Here is an 11,014-nt window from a genome sequence, read left to right as displayed (position 1 = left end):
TTGTGAAGAGCAGGACCCTTCCCGGGGGGCCCCCAGTGGTTCAGCCACAAGACCAACGGTCCCCCTGGGGGCCCTCTCAACCACCCCCTCGCCCAGTCCTTTTCTCACCCAGCAATGTCCCCTAGGAGGGGAAGGTGGGAGACCCAACAGGAGGGGTGGGGCTGGGTTATCCATATGCCGGGCAGACACCCCGTACCCAGGGCTAAGGGCAAAAACCCAGCAAAGGGAAACAACGAACAAAAGAAGCAGAGACTGGGGTTTTAACAAGCTATGCAATCTTTTACTAAAGCCAAGACTGGGCTGCACCCTCCCCCACGCCTGCCCTGCCCTCTCCTTCCCCAGTGTGAAGCTGTGTGAGCAGTGGGTCCAAAGGGCTCTGCCCCCGCTCCCTCCCCAATGACATGGTGTTGCTGGTGTGTGCTGACCTCAGACTTGTGAATTCCTAGGAATAAAACACTTTTGTGTCCTGCACTTTCTGTGTCTGTCAGCATTAGGGATGCTCAGGGGTACCTTTCAGGCAGTCCGGGAGGCCGTCTTCTGTGTCAGGTACCAACTTTGGCTTCAGGCTGTTGGGTGAGGATTGCTTCCATTTTCCTAGCAGCAGTTACAGCTGCCTAACAGAGTGCTCACCACTGTTTGCTCCAGGCTATCCCACGTCTCTTCAACCTTTCAAGCTCCAGGCTATCCCACTTCTCTTAAACCTTTCACCGCTACCACCCGCCCCCCCCCCCAACAGATAGGGACTTCTAGAAGTTCTCCTTTCTAGAGAGGGAAAAGAGCATTAGCCCAGGGTCTACTAAGAAATGACTTTCCTCACAAACGTGTACTGAGCCAGTTCTGCCCGGGGCCTGCATGGAGGCAGGCGGAGAGGGGACAGTGGTCTTGGTTCCTGACTCCTGCGAGTGGAGGAGGGGTGGAGAGAAGAAAGCAGGCCAGTGGCCCACCCTGTGGAGGTGGGGACACATGGACAAGGAAGAGCCAGCTTGGCCAAGGGAACAGCTGGGGCAAGAGGCCTGAGTGTCCCATTCCAAAGCTGGTGACTGGGAAAAGCCCCAGGAGCTCTCCGGAGGCCAAACCGCCAGGCTGATGGTGGGTTCCATGGAGGAATCTAGGTTGATCCAAAGTTCAGGGCTGGCTGGAGGCAGAGGGCAGGCAGGGGTGACCTGCTCACATAGGCATGGCATCAAGTGTCCCCTGACTGGCTCCAGATGTTGCCCAGCAGTGCATCCCCAGTTTAGGCCTGCCTTATTGAGGGGTCTCTGTTCAGACCCCCACCAGCTACGTCCTCAAATAAGTTTCTGGGTCTCGGTTTCTTCATCTGCAGCACAAGCTAGGATAAAGATGGAGGAGTTGGCCAGGAAGACGTGGGGGGGGGGCAGTTCCCAGGGGCCCAGCCCACTGCTGGGTAAAGCCATGGCTTTTGAGCTGGACCTTGGCTGGACCCAGCTTCTTACTCCAATCCTCCTGGGGCAGGTACAGAGGATGTGGCTCCTGGCCTTTTCCCTATCGCCTGGCAGGACCACGAGGAAGGGAACTGGTTTTGTTCTCAGGAGTAATAGCATGATGTCATTTAGGCAGCTGGAAGAAGGCAGTGTGCCTGGGTAAGGGGCCTGCCACATGCTTGCTAAGTATCTGAGGTAGGAGGTGGGCTCTGTGTGTTCATCAGCCTGGCCTCTACATGTTCACCCAACCCTTCCTTTAGTTAGTCCCCGCTCCCGCTGGCCTTAGTTCCTTCACTCTGTGGATGGACAGCGTCGAGGACACATCCAGGAGTCACAGGCTATGGCAAGGTCTCTCCCTGCCTCCCAGGCAGGTGCCTAGGCTGCACCCCAGAGCCTGGGTCCACAGTGGCTGGTTGCGTCACACCTGCAGGTGAGCTGAGGGTATCTAGTGATCCCTGGTGTGGCCTGGATGCCAGGAAACCCTCTGGATGCCAGGCCTCCCTCAGAATTTGTGTTTCTTGTCTGTGAAGAAGAGCCTCCGGAACTTGTCAGGCTGGAAGGAAGGGAAAGATGTTGGAGCCTGGGCTCCCCAGCAGAGAGGGGAAGACCCAGGCTTAGAAGCTCTTTGCTCAGGTCTGGGGTGAGGCCCAAGCTGGAAAAATGATGCCAGGTATGGTATGGCTCCCACAAGCCTCTCTGGGGCTCCAAACCTCACTTTCAGCCTTCACATTTAAGATGAGGCTTTGCCTTTGTCTGGCTGAGGAAGGGTGGTGGGAAGGAGGCCTGTGAAAAGGGGTGGAAATTACTGCAGGGCATGGTCTCCCCTCCCGGGTATGTCCTGGTCTTCCTGCTCCATCCTGCCCAGCTGGGGCCTTGCTATGCCCTGGTGGGGCAGGGTGGAGGAGGGGAGGGGTTATATACAGGACTGCCAGGGTTAGAAGAGGACATGGGAGGGGCAGACATGGCTTCTGAGGTCCTTAAAGGACAGTCTACTGACTAACTCTGAGGGGATCAGCACCTCAGAAAATGTTGGGGATAAGAGCTAGGGCGGGAGGTCACAGCCCTGCCCTGAGGGAGGAGCTGGTTCCCTAGAGGCCTTTCGATTTGAAGCTCAGGATGTCCTAGTTCAGGCCAGGAGAGGGACGGTTCAGCTTTCCCCGGACTTGAGGCTGTGTCCACAGGAAAGAAGGACCTTTCCATTCCTATTGTCCACAAGTATAGGCAGCTGAGGGATTGGGGAGGGCGTGGGCGGGCTCATCTGCCTCCCTGGCACCCAGGAGCAGCCACCTCCCTCTGGTGTTCTAACCACCCGTCCCACATGCTCTCCTTCTCTCTATCATGAATCCTCAGAAATAGTCGCCCTGCCCACTAAGAGCCACCTCTGACAGTGTCTTGTCAGGAAAGAATGTGGGATATTGTTCCTTGGGCAGCTGCCCTGGGCATAACCAGATGGTCAGCTCATTTTACAGACAAGGAAGAGAGAGCTTGAGTAGGGTGGCCGCCTAAAAATACAGGCTGCCCAGTTAAATCTGAGTTCCAGGTACATAAACGGTTATGATTTTTTGAGACATATCAAAACTACTGGTTTATGTTCAATTCAAATTTAACTAGATGCCTTGTATTTTTATCTTGGTGAATTTGGCAGCCCTAATCATCGGGGAAATTGCCATGGCCAAAGCCACAGGCTAGAGAGCTGCTTATTCATGACTACTGCCAAGGGCCTCCTTTCTGCCTCCCAGTGGTTCTGACAGCCCTGCCGTGGAGTGCTCTGTCATAGAGGAAGCTCTTAGGTGGGCTAGAAGCCCTCATTTTACCCCATGATCTAGCAGCTGCTTCTCCCACCCTTATATGACCAGGTGGAAAAGTTCTGGGCCCTTCTGAGCACCAGCAGTGACCTGCTCATGCTTGACCCCACACAGGTTCTCTCTACGTAGTCCCGCCTGTCCTAGAGTTCACTATGTAAGCCAGGCTGGCCTCAAACTCACCAAACCCCTCCTGCTTCTGCTACTCTAGTGCTGGAATTAAAGACGTGTGCCTCCATGTCTGGCTCACCAGGTGTTTTGTAAGGACCTGACCACCCACCTTCTCAGGGAACTCACCTTGTGCGCCCGTCCTGTGTCCTTGTTCTTGGAGGCTGGGATTTGCTCATAGGTGTTCCCTGGCTCTGGGAGCTGAGAGGTCCCTGGGATCTTCTCATAGCCACAGTTCATGGGCCCTGATAGTTGGCTGTAGGTGGGACTGGTTCCAGGGTATGGGAACTTAGTAGCGCTTTGCCAGCAGGTTGGAATCTGCTCATAAGGGCCGTGGTCTGGTCTATCCCTACTCTCCTGGCGTAGGCCTGCTGTCCCAACAAGCTGGTAGGTATCCGTAGAGCTGGCCTCAGAGGAGGACTGAGCCTCGTCGTGGCTCGGCTTTCGAAACCCCTGCTTCCAAGTAGTAGCCCGTGGTCCCAGGGCCTCAGAATTGGGGAGCAGGGGCAATCCTAAGGAACTGTAAGGCATTGCAGCACACTGGTCTGTCTTCACCCCAGACGGGGCAGGCTCCGGGCTTTTGGGATTGTTCTGGTCTTCATCTGAGAGATTCCTTGAGGGCTTTCTGCCTGGGGAACAAGCCAGGCTGCCAGCTGGAGCTGGCCTGTGTCTGCCGGACACCTCTGTGCCCAGGCCTTTCTGTGCGCGGTTCGCCTTCTTCAGGTCCGCGTAAATGATATCACTGGGGCCTGCAGAAGGCTCATCCAGAAGGGAGGGACTCCTCTGGGGAATGGGGGGCACTCTAGTGGGTGCCTGGGAGAGAGGGACAGAGAATGTTTTAAAAGGCACCCCATTGTTGCCGTGACCTCACAGCCCCTGAGCTGTCTTTACAAGCCTCCCTCCCTCTTGCTTCAGTTTGCCTATCATATGCAGGAACTGGTTCATGACGTTCATGTTTCCTGGCTCTAGGATTCTAAGTACGATCTTTACCTTGGCATCCAAGGTAACCAGCTCAACAGCCAACCCAAAACCCATCCTGTCCTGTCCTCCTGCCTCCAGTGTGGTCCGTGGGTTCCCCAGGGCCCCACAAGCCCACCCATGCACTGCTGTGTACCCTTTGAGAGTAACTCTATCCCAAGCCCTTTGCTCATGGACCCTTTCAACAAATATTTACTGAGTACCAACAGCATGACAGGCAGTGTTGTGTGTCCCCACGCGCCCCCCCCCCCATGCCGAGACAGGGTTTCTCTGTGTAACAACAGCCCTGGCTGTCCTGGAGCTCACTCTGTTGACCAGGCTGGCCTCGAACTCACAGAGATCTACTACCTGCCTCTGCCTCCTGAGTGCTGGGATCAAAGGTGTGCGCTGTCACCACCGCCCAGCTCTGATAGGCAGTCTTAAGCCCTGAGGCCAGTTTGTGTTTACATTCTAATCTGGAAACAAGCACCATGGCGCTGTGCTACAGAGTGTACAAGGACTTGATGTAGTATATGATACATGATAGAGGACTGTGTCATAGGTAATGTCGTGTCAGCTTATGATCAGTGCTGTGGAGAGCAAAGCAGGTAATAGAGTAGAGAAAATAACAGGTGGGAAAGGTACCATGTCCTGTAGGTAGGTCAGGTGGGAAAGGTACCATGTCCTGTAGGTAGGTCAGGTGGGAAAGGTACCATGTCCTGTAGGTAGGTCAGGTGGGAAAGGTACCATGTCCTGTAGGTAGGTCAGGTGGGAAAGGTGGCATGTCCTGTAGGTAGGTCAGGTGGGAAAGGTACCATGTCCTGTAGGTAAGTCAGGTAGGAAAGGTACCATGCCCTGTAGGTAGGTCAGGTGGGAAAGGTGGCATGCCCTGTAGGTAGGTCAGGTGGGAAAGGTACCATGTCCTGTAGGTAGGTCAGGTGGGAAAGGTACCATGCCCTGTAGGTAGGTCAGGTGGGAAAGGTGGCATGTCCTGTAGCTCAGGTGGCCTTTTTTGAGGAGAGACAGGATGCAGTATGAGTATAAGTGAGGTCACTCTCTGGTAAGAAGAGACCCAGGCAGAATATACAGTGAGTTCAAAGATTTGTGAGTTTAAGAACGATCTAGAAGGCCAGTGGGGCCATGGTGAGGAAGGGAGGGAAATTCTGGGTACTGGAGAGGCTCTTGTAGATCCTGAGGATTTTAGATTTTATTCTGAGCATAAGAAGTCTTTGGCATGTGGTGTCACATGCCTTTAATCCCAGCACTCGGGAGGCAGAGGGAGGTGGATTTGTGAGTACAAGGCCAGCCTGGTCTACAGAGTGAGTTCCAGGACAGCCAAAGCTGCACAGAGAAACCCTGTCTTGAAAAACAAACAAAACAAAACAAAAAAGCAACAACAAAAACAAGCCCTTGGCATGCTGTGCTCTGTGTATCAAGGACATTCTCTGAGCCTATCCCATCATACAGACATCCCACTTTATAGTTTGCTAAGTGATTTTCAGATATCTCATAACTGTTCGCATTGAGACCTCCCAAGAACATCAAGAATGGTAAGTAGATTCAGAGAATTCATGCCTCACGCAAAGCCTTACAGTGAGAAAATGGAAGAGTCTAGTCTAGGTTTGAAACCCATCCTGCTGACCAGGGCAGGCCATAGTGTTGGCAGATCACAGGGGACTGACACCCGGTTGTGCTTCTTATACCGTGGGCCTGATGCTCGGCCGATGCCTGAAGATACTGCTCTGGTGGTTTCTAAGGACCTGACTGTGGTAGGAACCCCTCATCCCAGGCTCGCAGCCATCGGCCTGTATAGCACAGAATCCGCCTCACCTCTGCACTTTCCTCTTTCGAGACAGTCCAGGGACTCACATCCAGGCCTTTCTTGGTGTGCAGGAAGGAGACCTGGGGCTTTGCAGGCAGGCGAGGGCTGGTGGCCTTGTCAGGAACCACGGTGGGAAACTCCATGGCAGCTGGATTTTCCAGGCCTAGATTAGTCTGCTGGAGGCCCGTGTTGACAGCGTCATACAGGTCATTTTCCTCTAGCTGGAGGCAGTGAGGATATAACAGGCTTATGGTCATACACTGGCAGCCTCCAACTGTCCTCAGGACAGTAGGAAAGGGACGGAAACATCCCACTAGGTTCTTGACCTTGGCTAAGGTACTTTTTTGAATGAGGACCGTGACTCCTCCGAGTTCCCTTGATAGGATGTTCCTGGGTAATTGCCACCCCAAGGACACCCAGACACCCCATCCTACCTCCCTCACCCTGGGAAGAAGAGTGCCTACCCGTGGGCAAGCAGCAGCAAGGGTCTCCCCAAAAGGCTCAAGCTGCACTTCCTGGTAATGGCGTAGGAGCTCTTCCAGGGTGCTGTGGCTGAGGGTGTCTCCTGAGACAAGGTACCGTCGATTTCGGAGCTGGTTGATGACAAAATGGCGGCAGCGATCACTACCCCTGTAACACAATTACACACGGGCTGGGTTGTGCTGCTGGCTGCCAAGGGCTGCCCTCTCCATGTGCATCTGTGGTGTTCCTCAGGGAACTGGGGCAGGGGGTGGGGTGTAGGGTGGATGGGGTTGGTGGAGGGGTGGGGGGGTAGGGGTAGGGGGTAGGGGTGAGGTGTGTGTGGAGGGGTAGTGGAGGGGGAGCTGTTTCAAATGTCTGGGGCCTTGGGAAGAACCTGAGCTTGTTCTTGGGGAGGGCAGGGCTGGGACTAGAGTGATTGAGACACCCATTGAGCCCAAAACAAGGGCACCCCAAATCTTGCTCATCAGATTTACTAATGCAATAATTTATCTCTCTCTCTCTCTCTCTCTCTCTCTCTCTCTCTCTCTCTCTCTTTTTGTGGTACTGGGGGTCAAACCTAGGGCCTCACATAGGCTGTCCAAGTACTGTAACAGTAAACCGTGCTCCCAGACCTATTTACCTGTCTATCTTAACTTTAAATCCTTTAATTATTCACTCATTTATCCTTGAGAGAAGATCTCACTTTATAGCCCAGGCTGGCCTACAGCTGTTTAGTCCAGGTTGGCCTCAAACTCAGGCGGATCCTCCTGCCCCAGCCTCCCCAGTACTGGGACAGTAGGTATGGGCTACCATGCTTGGCTAACACAGTATTTTAGAAGCTCAAAATGAATGAAAACAAAAAAATAACAACAACCCATAAACATAAAAACAACGAGGAAGAAAATATCGAAGCTGCCAGTAAAGACAAGAGCCAACCCTGCGCCTTACCATTCAGCTTCACCCGGCCCCATCCTCTGGAACAACTGGACCTCCCCTCCTATAAAGCCTCACCCTCTTCATTTTCCCTGTTTTAACGGGAGAATGATTTAAACACAGAGCACATGTGGGCGTGCAGCAAGGTGAATTTCTACATAAAAATGCCCCTGTAGCCACATGCAGATCAGGATATAAAACCTCGCCTAGCCTCTCCCTGCCAATGCCCCACAGGTGGCCTCTTTCTGACCCTACTGCCATACATACATTTCTTCCTTTATGGAATTTCCAATAAATGGAAATTATGCAAAAGTCCTCATTTGTATCTCACTTCCTTCTCTCAACGTGTTTTTCAGATTCGCTGAGATCCAAACAGATTTAGCTTCTTCCTTTCAAAAGTTATGTGGAGTGTCTCATCTGATAGAAAACCTATAGTCTATTGGGTATTTAGGCTATTTCATTATTGAGGTTGTTGTAAATATAGATGTTGTGCATATCTTTTGGTGAATGCATGTGCTCATTTCTACTGAGAATGTGCCGAAGAATAGCAGGAGCAAGACTGATCAAAAGACACGTGTATATGTGTATTTTACACACACACACACACACACACACACACACACACACACACACACACACACACATAAAGGAAATCAAAGTTATCAGTCTTCTGCTTGTTTGGGGGCTCCCCTCTATTCTGGGAAGGTCGTTCTCCTCAACTAAGCATGCTTCAGGAAGGATGCACATGTTATGCTGAAGGAGGAAGGAGACACTCTGTCTAACCACCCAGATCAGCTGAATCCATCCTGTGGGGTGACAGATGTTGCAGCCATATTGCCTTCACATCCAAATTTATTGGTCTTTTATAGTGAGAGCTTTTTGTGTCTAAGAAATTTGTGTTTATCCCACTTTCATGGGCAGTTGGTTAGCTTGTTGAAGTGTTTGCTTGTTTCCTTTAAGAAAGGTTATTGTTTTCTGTCTTGGATCTATGATCCATGTATAGTTATTAGCTTTTGTACCTTGTGTGAGGTAGCGACCACTTTCTTCCCCATTTGGATATCAACATGCCTTGTGCCAACTGTAGGGAAATCAGGAATGGCCGTGACACTCCCGGTGTGGATCAGGGAGTCACCGTGCTGGCTCGTCTTTGGACTCTGCTGCTCCTTTTCACTGTTTATATTTCTCTGAGCACCTCCTCTTGCTGTCTTTTATGAGGTGGCCCTCTGCCTAAGGTCTCATGAGGGCGAGAGAAGCTCAAAGAAATACATAATAAAAGCAGACCCAAACTGAAAAGAGATCTGAAAAAGCTTACTTATTATATTTCCAAGTACCCAAAATAGTGCATGGGGGAAAATGAGTATTGATTAGTGATGAACATTTATTTAGCTCTTCCAAGGTTTGTGCAGCCTGTTCGAGGCACTTTCAAATGCATCATCTTACTGAGCACTTCCAACAGTCCTGTGACAGTAATTAGAATCTTCCTGCTTTACCTATGAGATGGCAGAGGCAGAGAAGCTTCCTCCGGGTTAGGATCTGAACAAGGAGAGTCTGTGCACATAATTTGACTCAGAATCTGAGGACTTGGAAGTTTGCCCTGCGGCCCTGGCCTCCTTCCAGGTCTCCAGAGGGAGCCTTCTACCTTCCCAACTCAGCCTCCGTTCAGGCCAGGGTTCATAGTCATCACCTCTGACATTGGACTAGGCCCATGTCTCCTCCTCTTTGGTCTCATGGCCTTACATTAGTAAGACCCAAGATCTTCTACTGGTGGTGTGGGTCCCCACAGTCTTCACACCTCTAGACTATTTCCATTTCTCCCTTCTTATGCTGTAAGGAGGACCCTGGTGAAGTGGCAGTCTGCCTGGACTGCTTCTTTGTGTCAGAATTCTCATCCAAGGCTATCCTGTTCCCACATACCCTGTATCCAGCTGCACCCAGGGATCTGGGGCTCCCAAAATCCTACACTTCCGCTCCTGCCAGTCCATCTGCTAGAAGACCTTCTTATACCCAGCTGTGCCCTCGTCCCACTAGCAAATAGCCATTCCTCCTTTACTGGGCTCAGCGTTCATCGGTGCTCACCAGGGAGATGTTTTATCTGGCCCCCCTTGTCTCTTGGAAGGCTGTAGCCCCATCCTTGGTGATGGTCAGTGCTGCTGCTCTGAAAGGGTTGGCCAAGCATGGGTTGGATGAATCATGGAGCCAGGGCCCAGGGAGAACCAGACAGTGGGCTTCTGGGCCTCCTGTTTGCCAGCAGGCTCTGGGTATGGAGTCTTGAGGCTGCTTGCCCCTTCATAGAGGGCCCCCCACTTACCTGTAAGAAAGGATGTAGCCGACAGCCCGGTCACTGAGGCGGATGAGGAAGGAACCAAGAGCTTTGTCCCTGAGCAGCTGCTCTGTCTGCCTGGACAGGGGACATGCCATTAACTGGAGCCTGTACCCTCACAATAGCCAAGCCTGAATTAGACCTGCCTCGGGATCTTTGCAAGCTATAGCCTTAGGTCCTCGATTGAGGCAGCCTTTTAGTCCTTGATAGAGAACCTTCTTAGACCTCTGAGGCTCTGAGGCCTCTCAGGTGTGATCTGTGCACACAAATATTCCCAAGCACAGATTGCCAAATCCCACATTCTGGTCCCTGTGCCAGGATAACCATGTGTCTAGGTTTCCTGGTCAGTTTTCTAGCTTAATTACAATAGTATTTCAGTGCTGATATATGGCGCAGTCTTTTAACTTTTGCCAAGATACTCAGAATTCATCTAAACATGCCCAGCCCCCACACGGTCTACTTTCTGTCCTTCCCATAGCTACAAAGACTTCATGAGAGAAATGCCCTTCAGACCTGCCTTCAGAAGCTTCCTCAATCTGTCCCCCTACACCCCAAGTGTCCTGCCTAGTGAGGAAATTTCAGGAGCCCAGAGTTCCAGAATCCTTGGGTGATATTCTCAGCCCTGAGGAACTGTGGGCCATCTGGCCATGTTGTCAGGGGCAGCCTTACTTGCGAGTGATGAATCCATGAAACCAGGGGGGCAGAGCTCCATTTTGCAGGATAGAGGGGGCCTGTGTCTCCATGAACCACTTCAGGGCCAGCTCCTGGATTTCAGCCAAGTCCCTCCCATCTCCAGCCTCCCCTAGTGCCTTGGCCGGATGCAGCTGCTCTGGGCCGCCCTCCATCCTGGTGAATACTGATGGGCAATAAGTCCCGGTGATGGCTACAGTCCTTTATATCTGTGTGGGATGCAGCTCATTTGCCTGAACCCACACCCTCGCCAACGCCTGAAGCACACAGGAGTCCTATTACCTCTGGACTGGCAGATGTTTCTCTTCTGGGAAGCTTCGGGACCAGACATTTGGGCTGGCTAGAGTCACTAGCAGGAGGCTACCATAGCAGCCTGGTGAGAGATCAGGCTTTCCACGATCTCTGGGCCAGCAAACGA

The 11,014-nt window shown here is 52.2% G+C and overlaps 1 protein-coding gene across 1 annotated transcript; it reads right to left on the bottom strand.

Annotated features, from left to right (window-relative positions):
• Positions 1-601: 601 nt before the first annotated feature.
• Positions 602-10,757, bottom strand: Sh2d7 (SH2 domain containing 7). Its single transcript, XM_006971584.3, has 6 exons — positions 10,576-10,757; positions 9,895-9,984; positions 6,656-6,821; positions 6,200-6,412; positions 3,542-4,225; positions 602-1,995 (listed from the first exon to the last, which is right to left on the bottom strand). Exons 1-6 carry the CDS (start codon positions 10,749-10,751, stop codon positions 1,945-1,947), a joined length of 1,380 nt encoding a protein of 459 aa, XP_006971646.1. The 5' UTR covers positions 10,752-10,757; the 3' UTR covers positions 602-1,944.
• Positions 10,758-11,014: the final 257 nt, after the last annotated feature.

Source organism: Peromyscus maniculatus, chromosome 7 (assembly GCF_049852395.1).
Source record: "Peromyscus maniculatus bairdii isolate BWxNUB_F1_BW_parent chromosome 7, HU_Pman_BW_mat_3.1, whole genome shotgun sequence".
NCBI lineage: Eukaryota > Metazoa > Chordata > Mammalia > Rodentia > Cricetidae > Peromyscus > Peromyscus maniculatus.
Note: the sequence above shows the minus strand (reverse complement) of the source record. Positions and strands in the feature narration are given on the sequence as shown.

Bases quoted from the DNA above. Each gene is read 5' to 3' on its own strand.
- Sh2d7 (XM_006971584.3), bottom strand. From the start codon at position 10,751: ATGGAGGGCGGCCCAGAGCAGCTGCATCCGGCCAAGGCACTAGGGGAG. The intron at 4,226-6,199 runs GTGAGGCGGATT...CCTCTCTCCCAG, and splicing joins CGAAAGAGGAAAGTGCAGAG to GCACCCACTAGAGTGCCCCC. The intron at 1,996-3,541 runs GTGAGTTCCCTG...CCTTCCTTCCAG, and splicing joins ACACAGGACGGGCGCACAAG to CCTGACAAGTTCCGGAGGCT.